Raw genomic sequence first — 20,616 nt, 5'->3', positions numbered from 1 at the left:
GGCGACTGAGAAGGGAAAGGTGCGCTCGGACGGGCGGGGGCAGGTTGCCGACCTCCGGAGCGAGCACATTCGCCCGCCCAGGTCCGTCGGGCGGGCTGTGCAGGTGGCCGCCCGCCGCCAGGTAGCGCCCGGCCGAGGCCGCAGACCAGGAGCTTTCCAGCATCGCACCTGCCCAGGCGGTGTCTGGGGGCGACCGGAAAGGAGAGCCCTCCCCTGCTGGTCCTGACCGGGGTCACGGTGCGATCTCACGGACCCTCCTCCGCAAGCCCACTCTGCAGACTGGAAGGCTGAGGTCCGAGAGGTGCAGCCGGGAGCCCTGGCCGCCCAGCCGGCGGGGGGCTGCTCTCCCGTTCTCATCCCGGTCTGCTGCTCCGGTCCGGTCCGGTCCGGTCCGCCTGCCGGGGCCTCTCAGTCCCACCCCAACACCGCTTTCCCCCTCCCGGGCTCTCTGGGCTCCCGGCTTCCTTGTGAAAACTTCCTGCCGCGGCGCGGCCCGAGTCCCACCTCCTTCCTGCCCCCCGCCCCTCCGCCTCTCCCCGCCCTGCCGGCCACAGCCTTCGGCTCCCGCCGCCCCGCAGTTGGGCTGGGGCTCCACGCGGGGACCCTCGTCCCGTCCTCCTCCCTGGCGGGCCCCCCAGGCCGGCAGAGAGGTCGGACCCCGGGCAGGTGAGTGACCGCGCCGCGCCCCGGGGAAGGGCGAGCGCGCTCTGAGGTCCCGGCTGGACTGGAGCCTGAGCCCCCTGGGCGGGGAGTGGGGACGCGGGAGAAAGCGATGCGAGTGGGTGGTTGCAGTAGAGGCCCAAGGGCACGGGTACCTGACAGCAAAGGAGGCTGCTGCGGCCGGTGAGTCCAGGGCAGCCTCCCCCCGCCCCTCCCCGGGTGCAGGGACAAGTCCCGGGTCCCTCTACTTGGCTGAAGGGAGCGGAGCGTCAAGGGCCCCGCAGGGGAGTCACGGCTGCTAAGCTGGAATCGCCACTCTGCTCCCGACCAGCTGTCGGACCTTGGTCAGGAGGCTAAGCTCCGAGCCTCAGTTTCTCTTTTCTAGACACACAGCCGACCTCGTGGGGCGGTTGTTGGCTGGGAAGAGCTAAAGCATGTCCCCGTCAGTGTTTATAATATCAGTGTGTGAGGAGGCTGTAGGGGAGGGACGAGGTTGCAGGTTTCTGGCGCTCCCGGCTTTGCCTGTTTGGAGGGCTTAGGAAGTCGACCGGAGGTCACAGGCGCTGGGTCCTCAGAGGACCCTGTGGGCTTGGGGTGATCTGAGGTAGTGCCAACAGCAAGACGGGTGGGTGCGGCAGGTCCGGCTCCGGGAGACCCAGCAGGGCCAGCCCTCACCCCCACCTCCAGCGTCCAGTAGTGGACTCTCTGCTCTCCTGGCCTTTTAGGAGTGGCCTCTCCCGGGGCTGGCCTGCGCTCCCAGTCCCCGGGGATGGGAACAGCTTGTGCTGGCCTGAGGTTCCCAGGATCAGCCAGACCTCAGCTCCAGGCAAGATTGGGCAAGGGGTCAGCTCTGGACCCTGGCCGAAGCTGGGCCTGGGGGGCAGGGAGCTGTTCTCTGAACCCCCTCCCACCCTAGTCCAGGATACAGGACCTGTGTGTGTGTGTGTGTGTGTGTGTGCACGCGTGCACGTGAGCCAGGGTGTGGGCTCAGCTCTCCTGTCTCCTGCCATCTGTCCCCTGCTGCTGCCCTTCCCACTTTTGAGGTCTCCCCAAGTCTCCTCATCATACTTGCTGCTGCAGTGGGGGCTACCTTCTCTGCCACCTGGCAGCTGGCTTGGGGGCCAGGCTCACCTCTCTGTCTTCCTCTTTGCACTGGGAATGAAGCCGGTGGTTGGATCAGTTTCTCCACTGCTCCCACCCCCGCCATTCCCTATCAAACTTTCCCAGAAGAGGAAGCTCCAGGCAGCCCCATCCACCAATCGGAAACCTGGATAGAGATAGAGGTCACTGGGCTTCTGTCTGCCCCCCCCCCCCCCCCCCCGCATCAACACGTGCTGCTGGGGAGGGAGCCGGGCCTGCAGTGAGGTGCTCCCCAGCCGCTCCTTCCAGAAGCCTTGAAGCCTTGAGAAAGAGGACTCCTGGGAGACCGAGGGGTTCCGGGGCCCATTCTAACGGGAGGAGGGTGTTGGCTCCATTCTTGGCACATGAGCTTTGGGAGGAAGCCAGCAGGAGAAGGAAGAGGAGGCAGGGACAGAGAAAGAGATAGAGAGACATAAATATGGAAATAGAGAAAGAGCCTTAGAGACTCCCGGAAACAACAAGGCTCAGAGCGGGTCGGGGGTGGAGGGGAGGCCAACTTAGAAAAACAGAGCAGAGACCAAGAGGAAGAACAAGGCGGGGAGACAGAGGAGAGACAGAGAGTCCGAAGACCAAAAAGAAGCCACAGGGAGAGAAGGGCCTCAGGGGCTGCCCAGGCTGGTCCAAGCCCAGGGACTCCGCGTTCTCACCTGGAGCAAACTCCTAACCTCCCTGGAATATTTCTTCACCTACAAAATGGAAGGCATAACAGCGCCTGCGTTCTAGGATTGCTGCGAGGATGAAAAGCGAGGATCTAGCCCACAGTATACATTTAACAAGGGATAGTGATTGGTATTGCCGCACCCACATGTGGCAAGATAGAGGTTTCCAGAGAGGAACCGCATGTGGGGGGGCCTTAAGGCCTCCTGGGTCCCCTCTCCTGCCTCTACCCCCTCCCCGCCCCCGCCCCCGCAAGACGTGGCCTCGAGCCTCTTCCCTCTGTTTTGGAGGAGGTGTGGATGGACAGTGAGGGGACATACGGGTGACACTTCCTCCTCCCCAGGTGACTCAGTGCTACACTGAGGAGCACTCATCCCATAGGAACTTGGAGGCCAGCCCTAAGGAATTCCTGCTAGAGGTCAAGGGGTCAGGTCTGGAGCTGCCTTTCACTTTGCAACAAAGGAAGTTCTTTCTGAAAGTCCACCTTCCGTCGTCTTGCCAATGCTGTGTCTTGAGGGCCCTGAAAGGAGGGCCCAGCTCCGCTGTCTGGTGAGCCAGGGAGAAGCCACAGCTCCCAACCCCTCTCCCTCGCTCCCCTTCCCCACCAAGGAAGACCAGGTCTTACGGGAGAAGGAAGGATTTCGGGGCTAACCAGTGAGATGTGTGGTGACGGCTGGCCGGTGCCCGCACCCTGGGTGCATGCATGTAGGTGCTGGTGGTGCTGGGGATGCCGTGGAGAGCACGGTGGAGAAGGACCCTGACGCCTCGCAGCTCCTGTGGGGGAGACTTTCCTGTAGCAAAAGCATAATGACTGTGGGATGGGAGTGAACATCCAGGGGGCAGTCGCCGACACACTGATGGGGCCTAGGAGAGGAATTAGATAGGAGGGGGGTCCCAGACTCACAAACCAGCAATCGCAAGGGGGGTCTCATCACCTGACCGGTCCATCAGACTTGAGGTGTTCCAGGGGCTGTGAACTTCTGGGTGGGCCTGGGATAGACCCACCTGCCCCCAGAGGAGGGATACCGGTACCAAGCCTTTGGCTGGGGTCTCGGGAAGTATTGACCCATGTCCGGTTTGGAGTCGGCCTTAGGCAAGAATTGGGGGAGAAGAACAGCCAGTTCACCTTTGGGCAGGGGGACTGGTCGCGGGGGGCGGGGGCGGGGCTGTGCTGATGAGGGCAGGCAGGAATGGCCGAGGTCTGGAGCCACAGAAGGGGCTTCCTGGGTGAGGCCGGCCTGAAGGATGGGCAGGACCTGGGCATTTCAGAGGTGGCCTGGGCAGAGGCGGCAGTGTGGTGAGAGGCAGGTGGGGCAGCGGCCGTGCAGGGTGGTGGGAGCCCAGGGGCAGAGGCCCTGAGGCTGGACATCTGGTGGGGATCACCCCTTGGAGCCCTTTGCTGTGGTAGGGGGCGCATTAAGAGGGGCGCTGGCCAGAGCAGAGCGGCGCTCTCTGAGGGTACCTGGGGGTGGCGATGAGCACCCATTGGCGGTGGGCCAGAGGGGAGTTTTCCACTGGAAAGAGTGGCTCCCTGGCCCGTGTCGCCCCAGGGGTTACTCTCCACCCACTGCTTTGGTTTTTCAAGGGGATGCTGGTCCTGCAGTTGCCTCTGACAACCAGTCAGTCCTTGGGCAAATCATCCTACCTGAGACCCCACGTCTCACCGTGAAGTGGGGGTGACAGTCACTAGCACCTACGGGTGGTGGCGAGGGTGGGGACTGGCGCTGGCGCCAGCCTCCAGTAGGCGGGGAGGCGTTTGGTGAATCAGATCCCTGCAGTTTCCCTATTTCCTGATGAGTAAACAGGTCGGGCTGAGGACCCTCTAGCTTCTGTTTCCTGAGCCACAGAGAGCATAAGGCCAGCCCCTCACCCCTGCCCCCTTCCCGCCCCGCCTCTGGCACGAACATGAGCGTGCAGGCTTCCTGTCCCTCCATCCGGCAGACATGCCTGGTGTGCCGGCGGCCTGGCTTGGCTGGACATAGGAGGGGCTCTGAGCTCGCATGTGCAAGCGTGGGTATGTGCGCACTGAGCGGCGAATAGAGCTGGGTCGGAGCGCATTCCTGTGTGGGAGGAAGGGGGAGTCTTCAGCCTGGATCTCACTGAGTGGAGAGGCCTGAGGGTTCCTATCTCCATGGCAAAGATAAGTTAGGAAAGGGCACAGAGAATCAGACACAGAGACTGGGAGAGAGACAGGAAGACAAGAGATTCAAGGCAGGGCAGCCTGGGCCCCAAGCTAAGGCACATGGCTCAGTGAGCGGGTCGTGGCTGGAGTTCAGCTTCCGCCTCACAGTTGAAGGCACGTTCCCTGGTGCAGTGACCATACTGCACAACTGTACCCGGCAGCCTTGGTGTCGGAGAGGAAGGAGAGACCAAGAAACTGATGGAGGAAAGAAACCCTCACTGGGCCCTGGGACATGGGAGTTATTCTCCCACTTTACAGACAAGGAAGTGGAGGCTCACAGGGCTCAACTGCCGCCTGAGGTCACATCGCCTGTGACAGAGAGAGAGGGGGGGAGAGAGAGAGGAAGAAGGGGCCAGCAGAACCACGCAAGGAGTTGGAGGTGGTTTTCAGGGTGAGGGCTGGGGAAGCAGAATCTAGCAACCTGCTGGTCAGCGCCTTTGGCCTGAGGAGGTATCTGGTGGTCAGCCCATGGTTCTGGGGGTTAGGTCTGGGGGATCAGGGCAGGCTCCCCCACCCCCCAGTTCCTCTCTTCCTGTCAGCATCTAGGGTCCTATTCCTATTCCTGATCATGCTGGGGGTTCTTCAGAAAAACACACAGCTTTTCCCGGAATTAACACTCGAAGGGTATGACAGTGCCAGGGGACGCGGTGGGTGCAGGGCTGAGACAGCTGATGCTAACTGAGCTCATTATATATGGGCTCTCAGCGCATTATCTGCACTAACTCAGACTTCAGTCTGCCCAGCAACCCTACCAAGGGAAGAACTCTTCTCCTCCCCATGTTATAGACGGGGTTCATACCCAGGCTTGAGCCGGGTGGGAGGGGATGCAGAACTCAGAGGGCATTCTTTGCTGCGCCACTTCCCAGAGGAGAGAAGCGGGGAGGGACGGTGCGGAAGGTCCTCTTGCTGGCCTACTCCATCAGCCCCGCGCTCGCCGTTTGCTCTCTCTAGAAATGGATCCTCTGCCTGCTAGGAGCTCTCCCAGAGGCCTCGCCTCACCCCCCTCCTCCTAGCAGGGGCTGTGGCACAATGAGGGCAGCGGGCTCCCCGCTGGAGAAAATCAGGCTGAGCTTGGAGAAGAGCAGGGGAGGATGAGCTGGGCTGGGCTCGGTGTGGGTTTGGGGGTAGAGAGGGCAGATTGCGGGGCTGCTCAGACAGGACTGGGGCCGGGGGCCTGGCCCGGAGCCCCCGAGGTGGAGGAGAGACGTGTCAGCTCATTCTCGACTGTAAACACATCCGGTTCCCACGCCTCTGACTCGTCCTCGCTGCAGCCCCGTCCCCTTCGCCGCCAGGCTTCCCCGCTCTCCACCGCGGAGGCTTTTAAAAAAGAGATGCAAAGCCCCTGGGATTCCTGCCTGGGCTCCGAAAAGACTGGAACCAGCTCTGATGCGACTGGCTGTGTGGCTTTGGGCAAGTGACTCGCCCTGTTGCGCCTGTGGTTCCTTATCTGTAAAGTGAGTAATAATACCCACCCCATGGGCTGATATAAAGCTTTAATCAGCACCCCGCCTTGCTCAACACGGTGGCCCACGTGTGGGCTCACATTATCCTTCTTGTGAGGGAAGGGGCCTGGGTCCCTCAAACCAGAGGCACAGTGGAGGACGGGGATTACACGTGCGGGGGGGGGGGGGGGGGGGGCCTTCGGCATGGGAAGGAGCCGTGGCGGGTCCTGGGGGCACATCTCAGTGAGTGAATTGAGGGCCCCTGGGGTGGGATGGGGCGCCAGCAGTTCTCGGATTTGACCCCCTTGAGGGGCTCATGTAATCACATGGGCCCAGTGCTGCTGGGACTGGAGGGGCCGGGAGAGAACGGACCAGGGTCTCAGGCTCCCTTGCCCCTCGGGAACAAAAAGGCTCCGAAGGGAACAGTCCTGGGAGGCCAGGCTGGGGCTCTGGGCCCCTGGTCAGGCCTGGGCACCCTCCTCAGGGGCTGAGGCAGGTTCGGCCAAACCCTTCTCCCTTCCAGGCTCCCCATCCCATCTCCCCGCTCCCTGCTGACTACCCACTGGTCTCCCAGACCACACCCTGCCTTCCAGCCCCACTACCAAGTGGCTGATACACTCCCATCCTACCATGAGGCCCTTTGGCAATGCGAGCCCAGCTGTCCTCAGGCTCCCTGCCCACCTCCAGGCCTCTCAGAGCCCCTGGAGAGCCATCTCCTCTAAGGGTTGGTGGGAGGAGGGCATGGTGGGAGGGGCTGATGGTGGGAGGGGCTGATGGTGGGAGGGGCTGATTGAATGGAAGAAGGACTTTCTGTGGGACAGGAGCTCAGTCTGCAAGGCCCCTCCTCCTGCCGCTGTCCTTCCTGCTGCAGGTTTCCCCACCTCACTGAGGCCTCTAACTGGAGACAGATCCCAGCCAGGGGGAGCCTGGGGTCCTGGTGTGGCTGGAGATGAGGCTTACCCAGGGAAGGTCCTGGATCCAGACAGATGAGTTCCAGCCTGAGGACAGGGACCCCATGCCAGGGCCACCGTGAGGGCTCAGCAAGAGTGGAATGTGGACAGGGCGATGTGTGGAGGGCTCAGGAGCACTGGAGGGAGACGTGGGAGGTCAGCTGGGAGCAGACAGGGCGAGCCCTGGAGGTAGGCACTGGGCCGGGAAGGTGGCTAGAGCAGGGCAGGGGCAGGGACAGAGGGAGTAGCAGCTTGGGGACGTTGGGGGAAGGAGCCAGCTCTGTTTGGGAGGGGGGTGGTGCACTGGGACAGGCTATGGGATCTGAAGGACGCTACTGGTCCCGGAGGACAGGCCGAGTCCCCTCACCCACTCAGAGTGAAGCCACTGGAAAGAGGGATCCCCCACATCCCACCTGAGTGGAGGGCAGTGGGAAGATGGAGCCACCCCACTCCCTGCTGCCCTCCCCCAAATGCACATTCTGTCTAGTCTCCACTTCCTGTTTTCAGGCTCCATATCCTGAGCACCAGGGTCCCCCAGGACACTCTCTGGCCTTGAGGCCGCGGTGCCCTACCACACAGACAGCACAGTGCTGGGCTCACCTGAGTTCCGGGTGCTGTAGGGGCCTGGGGAGTTACTTGTAGTGAGTTAGTGGGCCCTGAGGCCTGGGGGGAGGAAGCACAAAAGCCCCAGGGGGAGATGTGCCCCCAGGGAGCTGATGGGACAGTAGCCAGGGTGGGGGTGGAGTGCTGCTCTGCGGGACCAGAGGGTGAGGGTAAAGATTGCCAGTGGGCTCTAACCGGTTTGGCTCAGTGGATAGAGTGTCGGCCTGCGGACTGAAAGGTCCCAGGTTCGATTCCGGTCAAGGGCATGTACCTTGGTTGCGGGCACATCCCCAGTAGGAGATGTGCAGGAGGCAGCTGATCTATGTTTCTAACGCTCTATCCCTCTCCCTTCCACTCTGTAAAAAAATCAATAAAATATATATTTTTTAAAAAGATTGTCAGTGGGAGGGAGGCCACCGGGAGGAGAGGTGCTGCCCTTGTGTGGGGTCTGTCCTTCCGGTGAGACGGAGGGAAGGAGGGCCGCCCTGACTGGAGCTGGGAGCAGCTCTGTGGCCCCTGGGAGTGTGTGGGTGGGGGGCATGGGGTGGGGCCAGGCATGGAACATTCCAGAGATACTCAGGGGTACAAGGGGCCAGCAGCCGACCTTTCTGCTCCAAAATCAGAAGCAGATGTGGGCGCCTCTGGGAGGTGTAGAGCAGGAACCAGGGCAAGTTTTAGGAACATTAAACATGGAATCTGAAACCAGCAGCGGGGGCGGCCACTCAGGAGCTCAGCCTCCCAGAACCGACTTCATCTGAGTCCTGACCCGCTTCCCACCCACTGGGCGAGGCTAGGGGTGGAGGAGATGGAGAGGAGTCCGTTTCCAGATGGCTGATGGGGGCTTTCCTTAAACCCGAGGCCAGGTTGGGGGCCCCCTCGGGTGTTTAAACCCAGGGCCAGGTTGGGGGCCCCCTCGGGTGACAGCTCTTGGAGTTGGGGGCAGTGATGCGCTGGCAAGAGTTTAACAACTGACTTGGTGTGTGTTTGTGTGCGGCCGGCCTGGTGTGAGCTTGCCAATTTCCATAGTGTAAATCAGGGGTCCTCAAACTACGGCCCGCGGGCCACATGCAAATACAAATACTGTATTTGTTCCCGTTTTGTATTTTTACTTCAAAATAAGATATGTGCAGTGTGCATAGGAATTTGTCCATAGTTTTTTTTTTTTAAACTATAGTCCGGCCCTCCAACGGTCTGAGGGACCGTGAACTGGCCCCCTGTTTAAAAAGTTTGAGGACCCCTGGTGTAAATAATCCCCCGTGCCTGACTTCAAGCTACTTAGATGACATCAGGAGCTGGGAGAGGAGCACCGTGGGTCCTCATGGGTCCATCTGAGCGGTGCCAACACACAGAGGTTGGGAGGGGCCGCCTTCAAGGTCGCCTGGGCCCAGCCTACCTCCTTCCATCCCGTAGCGCAGGAAGCCTGCCAGGACATCAGGGCGGTTGTGGCCTCTGCCTGCATACATCCAGTGATGGGAGCTCACCACCGAGGTTGCTGATTCCATTCCTGAACTGCTTTGACTGTTAGAAAGTTCTTCCTACAACTGAGCCCAAGTCGGCTTCCCTCGTAACCTGCCCCCATTGGCTCTAGTTTCGAATCTTGGTGTAAATATCCAAGTGCCCCGGGTAGGGCTGGGTTGGGGCTGGAGATTCGGAAAGAAAAGGCACTGGTCCCTGCCTCTAGGCCATGATCAGGAAATAGGCACTGGAACAGTGGTGTGCGTGTGTGTGTGGGGGGGGGGCTCCAGAAGGGATGGGTGGGGCAGTCTGCTAGTGAGGGTCGAGGAGCAGAGATGCAAGGGTGGCACTTGGGGCGACCTTAAAAGGTGAGAACTGAAGGTGCAGAACAGAGGGAGGACGGCTACGCAGAGGAGGCAGTGTGAGCACGCCCCCCCCCCCCCCCCCCCCGCCCCAGTCAGGAACGAGACCTGGGAGCTGGGCCAGGGGAGGCAGAGGCAGCAGCCTGTTCCCTTCTGCCACCCTGCTCAGGTCTCCGCAGAGGCTGGGTCCTCGAGGCTGTGGCTGCAGTGCCCCTCGCCGGCCACGTCATGTCGCAGGCCTCTGCAATGTCGCCACCTCTGCGCTCCCTCCTCCTGGCCCTGGGCCTGGGGCTGGCTGGAACCCTCAAGCCCAATGACCCCAATACCTGCAGCTTCTGGGAAAGGTGAGAGGGGCCCCTGCTGTACCTCAAGGGCTCCAAGCCCCCGGCTCCCCATTCTCCCCACTAGGGCCCCTCTTCCCTGACCTCCCGCCCTCCCTCCAGCCTTCACTTCCTGCCTGTTTCTGCTCTGCTCTCTCCTCCCCTCCATGGCTGCCTCTGACTCTCTCCCCCATCTCTGACCTTGTCTCAATCTCCATCCCAGCTCTGACCCTGTCTGTCCCTTCTTTATCCCAGTCCTTTGGTCTCGGTGGGAGTCTGGCTGCAGGACAGGGCGCAGAGTGGGAGCCATTTTCTGTGCAGGGGTGGGGTGGGGGTGGAGGGGGGAGCAAGCAGAGGGACCGGCCCAGGGGGTCATAAGGACAGTGTTGGGAAACAGGCCTAGGGCAGGATTCAGCCAGAAATGCTGAAACCCACAAGTTGGCGGTAGCTCCATCTCCCTGCATGGAAAGAGGAGGAAGGAAACATTGCCAACTCTGGTCCTATAGGGTGAGAAGGGGCTCTGATGGGGGAGTGGGGGGGTCCCAGGAATATTCTAATTCTGGGAGGATCCCTTCAGATTGGAGGGCAGGATGAGGGTTCATTCTAGGTTTGGGGGAGCAAGCCCAAATGTTGGGGTGGTGATTCCTCACTGTGGCCAAGCTTCACACCCCTGCTTCTCACGGCCCCCGTGCCAGCTCAGGCCTCTCCTGCCGGGGCCCTGACCCCTTCCTGTCTTGCAGCTTCACCACCACCACCAAGGAGTCCCACTCCCGGCCTTTCAGTCTGCTCCCCCCGGAGACCTGCAGTCGGCCCTGGCAGAGCCCCCACTCCTGCCCTCAGCCCACGTGAGTGCCCTGCCTCCCCCCCCCCCCCCCGGGCCGATGGGCTGCCCCTGCTCCCACACACCCTCATTCTTTTCTCTGGAGGAACCTTTAGGGTTTGGAGGGAGCATCTGGCCTCCGGGCCCTCAGGGGCTGGTGTGGTCTAGCTCTCCCAGCCCAGAGGGTTGGACAGGCCCCAGGCCTCCCACAGTTCGCTCTGTATGGGGGCGGGGGGGGGGGGGCTCCGCAGGGAGACTGACGGCCCTTCCGGGCCTCCCCAGGGTTGTCTACAGGACTGTCTACCGCCAGGTGGTGAAGACGGACCACCGGAAGCGCCTGAAGTGCTGCCAGGGCTTCTACGAGAGCCGTGAGGCCTGCGTGCGTGAGTCCTGGGTGGGGCGTGGGATGGGAGGGGCCCAGCCCACCCTTTCTAGGCCTTCCCTGCATCCACCAGGGCAGGGCCACTCCTCTGCCCTTTGGGTGTCCCCCTCCTCCCGCTCACCTGGCGTTGTCCCGAAGGACACAGCTGCTGCCGCTAGCTGACCCCTTTCCCCTCCCTCCTCATGCCCCTCAGCAGTCTGTCCTGCCTCCTGTCTTCCTGCGCTCTCCCTCTGTCTCTGGTCTGCCTGTGTCTCTCACTGGGGGTGGTGGGGGGGGGAGGGTCCTGTCTGCGTCTGTCGCTGTCTCTTCCTGTCCCTGTCCCTCTGTCTCTGACTTGTTGCTGTTCAGTCTCTCTTGTCCCTGCCTCCCCGCCCCCAACACCCTGAAACCCCCAGACTGGGGCCTGCTGTGCCTCTCTCTCCTTGCCTCACCTCTGGTCATCACCAGCCCCTGCCAAGCCTGACCCACCTGGGCCGCAGTCTCTCTCCGGACAGCATCCTGTCTAGTTGCTACCTGAGGACCCTCTCCCGTTTTCTCAAGGAAGGGGCCTCGAGAATTTCCCAGGGGGGCCGGGGAGCCCGGAATCCTTGTCCCTCAGCCTTTCTGCGTGTTGGAGGCAGACATGCTGCTTGGAGAGCCCCGGGCCCTGGTGTGGGAGGGAGGTGGGGTCAGACTTCAGGGTGTGAAGGTGGGTGCGGGCAGGCGTGCAAGCCTCTTCCCACTCCCCCGTCTCTGCCCCAGCACTTTGTGTCCAGGAGTGTGTGCATGGCCGCTGTGTGGCCCCCAATCAGTGCCAGTGTGTGCCAGGCTGGCGAGGTGACGACTGCTCCAGTGGTGAGTGGCTGGTGACTGCAGGGCCTCGGGCACACCCTCCTAGCCTGTGCCCGGGCCCCCGGGGCAGTTCCCACCAGAGCCCCTTTGGGATTCTGCGCCAGCGGTCGCCAACCTTTCGGACCTCACGGACCACCGGTTGGCGACCGCTGCTCTACGCTGCCTTTTCCGGGGATGTGGTAGAGTTTGGGCCAAGCCTGACATGGCGTCTGTGGGGGATGGGAGACAGAGACAGGGATTAACTGGAGGCTGGGGTGGGGGGTGAGACCCCTGGTAACCTCTTCCACCCTCCTCATCTCACAGACTGTCCCCCGGGAGTGTGGGGACCACAGTGTGACAAGCCCTGCAGCTGTGGCAACAGCAGCTCCTGTGACCCCAAGAGTGGGGCATGTTCCTGCCCCTCTGGGCTGCAGCCCCCCCACTGCCTTCAGCCCTGCTCCCCTGGCCGTTATGGCCCTGCCTGCCAGCTCTCCTGCAACTGCCACGGGGCACCCTGTGACCCCCAGACTGGAGCCTGCTTCTGCCCCCCAGAGAGAACGGGGCCCAGGTGCGTAGTGGGGGGCAAGCACACTAATGGGGTCACAGGCACAGGATCGCACTGGCACACGTGGGCATAGGCGGGAACTCCAACGGGTTCCAAATGTAGGGGTGGCGTCAAGGGGCTGAGATCCTAGTCCCTGCTCTGCCCTCACTGGTCGAGTGACCTTGAGCAAATCATTGACTTTGTGAGCTTGGTTGCTGTCTGTGCTGTGGCAGCAGCGTTATCCACGTGGGAAGGTTCCTGTGCAGATACCACGAGAGAGCCTGTGTGTGGAAGCGTGTCATAAAGTGGGGCTGAGACAGGGAGCCCTGCGGCAAGGCCAAGTACGGGGGGGGGGGGGGGGGAGCAGGGAGCCCCCGGAAGGAGAAGGTTCACTGGGTGGGAACCACGACCAGCTGCAGGGAGGAGCTCCGGAGCTGAGGCCCCCACACAGGCAGGGGCTCCCCCAGAAGGAACAGCACGCGCCAAGGGGGAGGTGGACCGGCGTCTGGGGCCTCCTGGTGGTGCTGTGTCCCCGCCATTTCCGGTCCTGGAAAGCTTTGCTTTCTGATGCCTGAGTCCCCTACCAGGGGAGCAGCGGGGGGCGGTGCTCACGGAGCCCTGAAGTCAGGCCTTAGGGGCAAAGGGGAGGCGAGTACTGCTTGCTCACACTGACCCACACTGACCTCGCCTGCTCTGCCCGGCAGCTGTGAGGTGTCCTGTCTCCAGGACACTGTTGGCTTCCACTGCCCCAGCACCTCTCCTTGCCACAACGGGGGTGTCTTCGAGGCCTCCCGAGGCTCCTGCAGCTGCCCACCTGGCTGGATGGTATGAAGGGCGGGGCCTGTTGAGTCGAGGTGGGGACCTGGGGACAGTCCTGCAGGAGGGTCAGATAGGGCTCGAAGGAGGGTATACGCCAGCGGTTCTCAACCTGGGGGTCGCGACTCTTTCACAGGGGTCGCCTAAGACCATCGGAAAACACATCTATAATTACATATTGTTTTTGTGATTAATCGCTATGCTTTAATTATGTTCAATTGGTAACAATGAAATTGGGGGTCACCACAACATGAGGAACTGTATTAAAGGGTCGCGGCGTTAGGAAGGTTGAGAACCGCTGGTCTACGTGAAGTGGGTGGCTTGTGGGCCCTGGAGGGGTTTGAGGGCTCCTGGTGTGGGAGTATTCAGGGTCCCAGAACCAGCAGGAGACCCGGTGCCAGGGAATCTGTCAACCTCTCGCTCCACAGGGCGCCATCTGCACCCTGCCCTGCGCCCAGGGCTTCCATGGACCCAACTGCTCCCAGGAATGTCGCTGTCATAACGGTGGCCTCTGCAACCCGTTGACTGGGCAGTGCAGCTGCGCTCCTGGCTACACGGGGGAGCGGTGAGTGGCTTTGTGAGGGCGGGGGCGGGCGGGACGGGCCAGGAGGGTGGGCGTGGCCAGGCTCACTCAGCTGGGCGCCCAGGTGCCGAGAGGAGTGCCCGGTGGGCCACTTCGGACAGGACTGTGTGGAGACGTGCGACTGCGCCCCCGGGGCCCGCTGCTTCCCCAACGGCGCGTGTCTGTGCGAACACGGCTTCACCGGGGACCGCTGCACCGAGCGCCTCTGCCCCGACGGCTTCTATGGCCTCAGCTGCCAGATGCCCTGCACCTGCGACCCAGAGCACAGCCTCAGGTGGGCCTGGGGCCTCGGCCAGGGACTCAGGAGGCCCGCGGGAGAGGCCTTGGGTGCTGACGCCACCTGAGTCGTGTCCGGGGCATAACCAAGGGCGGGATGGATGTCACCGAAGGGAAAAGCGGGTAGCGGGGCGCTCTGGGAACAGCGCCGAGCCTTCCTTATGGCCCCCTCCCTTGGCAACGTGGGCTGTCCCCCGCAAAGGGGTCTGGGTTGGCCCGAGGCCCCGGCTCAGAGCGCAGCGCCCGCCTCGCCCGCAGCTGCCACCCGATGAGCGGGGAGTGCTCGTGCCAGCCGGGCTGGGCCGGCCTTCACTGCAACGAGAGCTGCCCGCTGGACACGCACGGGCCCGGCTGCCGGGAGCATTGCCTCTGCCTGCACGGCGGCCTCTGCCTGCCCGACAGCGGCCTCTGCCGGTGCGCGCCCGGCTACACGGTGAGGCGCGCCCCGCGGACCGGACGCGGGTGAGGCGGGGCGGGAGGAGCGGAGGGGCCGCCGCTCACTAGTGCGCCCGCTGCCTGCAGGGCCGGCACTGCGCTAGCCTCTGTCCGCCCGACACTTACGGACTCAACTGCTCCTCTCGCTGCTCCTGCGAGAATGCCATCGCCTGCTCCCCTATCGACGGCGCCTGCATCTGCAAGGAAGGTAATGGGGTGCGTCCGGGAGGGGCGGTTTGGGGGCGGGGCCCCGGAGAGAAGGGAGGCGGCACGGTCAGGGCGGAGCTGCTGGGCAGCAGCTGGACCGTGGGAAAGCAGCCAGGCTACTTCCTTCCTGGAATCTCCACTTTGCTTTTTCTTCTGCTGCAGGAATCCCACTCCTCCTTAAAGGCCCAGTCCAGGAGGCCCCTCTTTGGTGAACCGTGTTCACCCTCAGCGATACATAACCAGGGCCCCCGGGATCTCCCAGGGGTGCAGGGTGGCAGTCTGCAGGCTGGGTTCTGACACAGGCGTGTTTTGTTTGGCTAGCTCCCTATTACTAGTATGTTTAACAAACCTCCAGTCTCCAGTTCCCACTCTTCCCTATAGTCTTGCACATGGTCGGGATAATTCGTTTAGTTACCTGTTGGGGCCTCTGTAAGCATTGGGTTTGCTGCCAACCCCCTTCATTTTGCAGAAGAGGCATCCAAGACCCAGAATGGGGTGGTGCGTGGCTGGCGGTCATTTAGCCTTTTGTTCCACATCTAACAGTTTATATGCTTGTCTCTTTTTAAAATATATATATATTTCTTTATTGATTTCAGAGAGGAAGGGAGAGGGAGAGAGAGATAGAAACATCAGTGATGAGAGAGAATCATTGATTGGCTGCCTCCTGCACTCCCCGCATTGGGGATCAAGCCCGCAACCCAGGCATGTGCCCTTGGCCAGAATCGAACCTGGGACCCTTCAATCCGCAGGCTGACGCTCTATCCACTGAGCCAAGCTGGCCAGGGCTATGCTTGTCTCTTGTAAGGGACCATGAGCACCCCCACTTCACCCCCAACTCATAGCACGGAGCCTGGCACAGTCAGTGCTTAGTGTGCACTCACCCGGGTGGGGAGCTGGGTCCCCCTGCCTACCTGCCCACCTCCCTTCTAGGTTGGCAGCGTGGTAACTGCTCTGTGCCCTGCCCACCTGGAACCTGGGGATTCGGTTGTAATGCCAGCTGCCAGTGTGCCCACGAGGCAGCCTGCAGCCCCCAGACTGGAGCCTGTACCTGCACCCCTGGGTGGCACGGGGTCCACTGCCAGCTCTCCTGTCCAGTAAGTGCCCAACCGCCTGCCTGCCTCGGGGGAGGGAGGGCATGGCATCCCTCAGCTGACTCGTCTGCCCTATTCTCCACTCCCTCTCCAAGAAGGGGAAGTTTGGTGAAGGCTGTGCACATCACTGTGACTGTGACCACTCTGATGGCTGTGACCCTGTTCATGGACACTGCCAGTGCCAGGCTGGCTGGACAGGTGAGCATTCAGGCCCCAGGCCCCTGTGGATTGGGGGTATATACCCCAGGAAATGTGTCCAGAAGAACCCTTATGGGAGGGGTGGGGCGGGCCAGGCTCACCCTATTCCTCTCTCCTACAGGTACCCGCTGCCACCTGCCCTGCCCTGAGGGCTTCTGGGGAGCCAACTGTAGCAACACCTGCACCTGCAAGAATGGGGGCACCTGCCTCCCCGAGAATGGCAACTGTGTGTGTGTGCCTGGATTCCGGGGTCCCTCCTGCCAGAGACGTGAGGCTCCCTCCCTCCCTCCCACCTGTCAGCGTGCGGCGCAGTGTAGTGTCAGAACCTTCTACTCTGCCCGTCTTGTTTTCTTCCACTGATTCCAATCTTTGGGCCGGTGGGCAGGAGGGAGGGAGATAGTGGCATCAGGGGCTGTTTGCCCCCAGTCACCAGGAGCCCTTTCCCCCCAGCCTGCCAGCCTGGCCGCTATGGCAAACGCTGTGTGCCCTGCAAGTGTGCTAACCACTCCTCCTGCCACCCCTCCAATGGAACCTGCTACTGCCTGGCTGGCTGGACTGGCTCAGACTGTTCTCAACGTACGTGGTGGCTTGTGTGTCTGCGAGCATGTGTGTGCCAGAGGGTGGGCTGAGAACCAGTGGCTTCTGTTCTCCTGCTCCTGGGTATAAAAGCCTCTGGACCTGCCTTGATTCAGTTAGTGACATAAACAACATACACAAAAACGCACTGCGCACCGCCTCCCTTCTGGGGGCTGCGGATGCAGCAAGGAACAGCCAGGAGAAACAACTCCCTGTCCTTCTCCGTGGGAGACCCAGGAAGGGCAGTACAGGGAAGGGGGTGAGGGAAGCCATAAGCTCATTTCTTTTTGTTTTGTTTTTTAGTGTTTTTATTGATATTTTAGAGAGAGAGGAAGGGAGAAGGATAGAGAGATAGAAACATCAATGAGAGAAACATCATCGCTCAGCTACCTTCTGCAAACCCCGCACTGGGGATCAAGCCTGCAGCCCGGGCATGTGCCCTGACCGGGATCGAACCGAACAGCCTCTTGATTCCTGGGTCACTGCTCAACCGTTGAGCTACACCGGCCGGGCCACAAGCTCAGTTTCTTATCCATTAATTAATTAATTTATGGCTTCTTTCTCATATAAATATATGAAGAACATCATGGAAAAGATTAATGCAAAGCAACCAAGTGAAATAGATTTTGAGAATGGAAATGAGAGGCTATTACTATGAAACAGGCTGGATGGAATCTCATTGTCAGGCCGGGTAGAGAAAAGTCATCCTGGTGAGGAGTTTTGCCATAGAATTCAGGAGTAACTACTCTCAGATTATTTGCTAGCAGCAGATACACAAAAATTATACCTTCAATAGCGTGAACATTTACTTCTGTCACGTTTTAAAAAGCATTTTTTTAAGTGTAGAGCTACACAGCGCAGGGTAGTTTGGACGGCTCTGGCCGCCTGGCCCTGCCACGCTGTTCGGAACGGCCATTGGACAGCCAAGTGCAGGCGTTAAGTAGGCAGCTGGGCACATGGGTCTGCCGGTCCGCGTTTGTGAGTCATCCGAGTGTAGATACTGTCCAAAGCCTTGGTGCCCCCGGGGAGAGAGACCAGCGCTGTGGGGAAGATTTCAGTGTTGTTGGGGCCCAGGATTCATCTGGTGAGTGCGGAGGAGGGCTGGGCTGGCACACCAGGCAGGCGCACCTTGTCTCCGCAGCATGCCCTCCAGGACGCTGGGGAGACAGCTGCGCCCAGCCCTGCCAGTGTCACCATGGCGGGACCTGCCACCCCCAGGATGGAAGCTGTTTTTGCCCCCCAGGCTGGACCGGACACCTCTGCTTGGAAGGTACCAACAGAAGCCGAGCTCCATGCCCCTGCGCCCAAGTCAGCCCTAGCCCTGTGTCCTGGCAACCTCTGATCCCCGCCTACCTCCTTGGCTCTCTCCCAGGCTGTTCTCCAGGGATGTTTGGTGCCAATTGCTCCCAACCATGCCAGTGTGGTTTTGGAGAGAGGTGCCACCCAGAGACCGGGGCCTGTGTGTGTCCTCCAGGGCACAGTGGTGCCCCCTGCAGGATTGGTGAGTTCTCCTTTGGGCCATTCATATCCCCAGGGAACGAGGACATGGGCACCTGCCCGGGTCTCTGCCAAGATCTTGGCCCCTCACCTAGGAGTCTCTCCCAGGCATGTCCCCCAAGCTCACCAGCAGAGCCAAGACGCTGTTTTGAATGACTGCCCTACCCACTAGGAAGCCAGGAGCCCTTCACCATGACGCCTACCTTTCCAGTGCCCTATAACTCACTGGGGGCCGTGATTGGCATCGCAGTGCTGGGGTCCCTGGTGGTGGCCCTGGTGGCATCGTTCATCGGCTACCGCCGTTGGCAAAAAGGCAAGCAGCACCAACACCTGGCAGTGGCGTACAGCAGCGGGCGACTGGACGGCTCTGAGTACGTCATGCCAGGTGAGCGTGCCGGGGGCAGGGGACACAGCCCAGTGGCTGGCTCATAGGCCCGGGGCTCCTGGGTCTCTCCCTGGACCTGGAAGATGGGAAGTGAGGAGTGGGAGGGAGGAAGGGAAGTCAGAGGGGCTGATGGCTGATCTCCGGGGTCAGAATAGCATTCCTGGGCCCAGGCCTGTCTCTGACTGGGGGGCTCACCCTGCGCCTGGGTCTGTTCTTGCAGATATCCCTCTGAGCTACAGTCACTACTACTCAAACCCCAGCTACCACACCCTATCCCAGTGCTCACCTAACCCTCCACCCCCTAACAAGGTCAGTGCTGGGGAGGGCGCGCTGGGGAGAGATGGTAAACACCTGCTTCTCTGGAAAGCTCCATCCTCGCTCCTCCCCCGTCAGGTTCCCGGCAATCAGCTCTTTGCCAGCCTCCAGGCGCCTGAGCGGCCAGGTGGGGCCCATGGGCCTGACAACCACACCACGCTGCCTGCGGACTGGAAGCACCTGGACAGGGGTAGGGGCCTAGAGGCCAGGCCTCGGGTGAGGGCGGGTGTGTGCAGCACCGCGTCCTGCTCCGTCTGAGTGTGCGCATCTGCAGAAGGGGCTTCTGGGCACCAGGGTTAGAGGAGACGGAGCCCAGGAGTTTGATGGCGGGTGGCCTCCTCCTCCTCCTCAGGTAGCAGCCGCTTGGACCGAAGCTACAGCTGTAGCTATGGCAACAGTAATGGCCTAGGCCCATTCTACGGTAAAGGTATGAGCGCAGGGGCAGGGGTGGGGGGGTGCGTGAGGGAGCTGCACGGGTTTGTTTAGGAGCCAGTGCCTCCCCTGAGCCTGAATGCTTTCCCCATCCTCAGGACCCATCTCTGAAGACGGGCTGGGGGCCAGTATGGCTTCCCTGAGCAGTGAGAACCCCTACGCCACCATCCGGGACCTGCCCAGCCTGCTAGGGGGCCCCCGGGAGAGCAGCTATGTGGAAATGAAAGGCCCCCCCTCAGGATCTCCCCACAGGCAGCCTCCTCAGCTCCCAGCCAGCCAGAGGCCGCAATACCCCCAGCCACAGCCACAGCCGCAGCCGCAGCCGCAGAGAGACAGTGGCACCTATGAGCAGCCTAGTGTTCTGCCCCATGGTGAGCCTCCTTCTCCGCGGGGGCAGGGGCTGGAGAGGTGGAAGGGAGAAGGGACAAGGGAGGGAGAAAGGGACAGAGGAAGAGAATGTGGAGGTGACATGCTGTGGCAGCAAGAGCAAGGCCTTGGGGGTCTGACGGGCGCCCAGGCCAGGCATGCTGTTGGGAATCACGGTGCCGTGTAGAGCCTGAGCGGTGGACCCCGCCTCACAGGGCTGAGGATGGAAATGGAGGTTGTGTAGCACCCGGCTTGTGGAGTCGGTCCCCAGACAAGTGGGGAACCAGGCAGGGGGTGAGCAAGGGGGCTGCATGGGCAGGTGACCAAGTGTCCTCATAGCCTGTGAGGTGGGCAGGTCAAGGTGGCCTCCCCGGCTGGCAGCTGGGAAGCCGCACAAACTGCCCTATAGCCAGGCACCCGCTCTGTTTGGGCAGAAGCGTCTGGAGAGGGGAGAGGAGGAGAAGGGGAGGAGCCACCTCCTCCTCATTCTGTCCCTTCTCTGTCTCCAGACCCAGACTCCGTGGGCTCCCAGCACCCCCAGCCTCTGGGCCCGACCCCCGGCCACTATGACTCGCCCAAGAACAGCCACATCCCTGGACACTATGACTTGCCTCCTGTACGGCACCCCCCATCCCCCCCACTTTAGCGCCGGGACCCCTGAGGGGCCAAGATGGTGTGCAGAGGCCAGCGCACCTGTTGTTGCTGCCCAAGGCTGGGGACAGAGCCGGCTGAACCCTGCCAGGAGCAGGGGAGGTCTGGCAGGCCGTGAACATGAACATGTTTATGAACAAGTTTAAGAGAGGAAGTGACGGAGAGATGGGAGCCTGGCTCCCGCCTCCACCCTGGGACCCTGGTTGGCAGGAAGCCTGCAGTCCCTTTCCCCAACCCACTGCCCCCCAAGGCTGCCAGGGCCTGTGTGCATACACTGGTGGGTTGGACATTGCTGGATAACTCTGATTTCATATTGATGTAAAAAAAATGTATACTGAGCACCTTTTCTCTGCACTCCCAGGCTGGGCTCTGTGTATGTGTGTGCTGGTATGTGTGCATATGTGAGCTTCTGCGTGTGTGTGTGTGTTTTCAGAGGGGTACCAGGGATAGGCCCTCTCCTA

At 61.5% G+C, this 20,616-nt stretch overlaps 1 protein-coding gene across 2 annotated transcripts; it reads left to right on the top strand.

Moving 5' to 3' along the window:
• Window positions 1–538: 538 nt before the first annotated feature.
• PEAR1 (platelet endothelial aggregation receptor 1) lies at window positions 539–20,501 on the top strand. 2 transcript variants are annotated; one of them, XM_059675688.1, is made up of 23 exons: window positions 539–666; window positions 9,621–9,795; window positions 10,512–10,616; window positions 10,874–10,974; window positions 11,715–11,807; window positions 12,108–12,351; window positions 13,032–13,152; window positions 13,572–13,708; window positions 13,791–14,000; window positions 14,261–14,435; window positions 14,525–14,645; window positions 15,575–15,738; window positions 15,831–15,933; window positions 16,055–16,201; window positions 16,384–16,509; window positions 17,651–17,779; window positions 17,882–18,010; window positions 18,218–18,391; window positions 18,612–18,700; window positions 18,785–18,896; window positions 19,059–19,133; window positions 19,237–19,509; window positions 20,014–20,501. In XM_059675688.1, the coding sequence occupies exons 2-23, from the start codon at window positions 9,680–9,682 to the stop codon at window positions 20,148–20,150; spliced, it is 3,081 nt and encodes a 1,026-aa protein (XP_059531671.1). In that variant the 5' UTR covers window positions 539–666; window positions 9,621–9,679; the 3' UTR covers window positions 20,151–20,501. The 2 variants fall into 2 exon arrangements, with proteins under 2 accessions (XP_059531671.1, XP_059531670.1); XM_059675687.1 differs by having other exon boundaries at window positions 18,179–18,391.
• The last annotated feature ends 115 nt before the right edge of the window (window positions 20,502–20,616 follow it).

This window comes from Myotis daubentonii, chromosome 18, assembly GCF_963259705.1.
Source record: "Myotis daubentonii chromosome 18, mMyoDau2.1, whole genome shotgun sequence".
NCBI classification, from domain to species: Eukaryota; Metazoa; Chordata; class Mammalia; order Chiroptera; family Vespertilionidae; genus Myotis; species Myotis daubentonii.
This window is presented reverse-complemented; position numbering and strand designations above follow the sequence as displayed.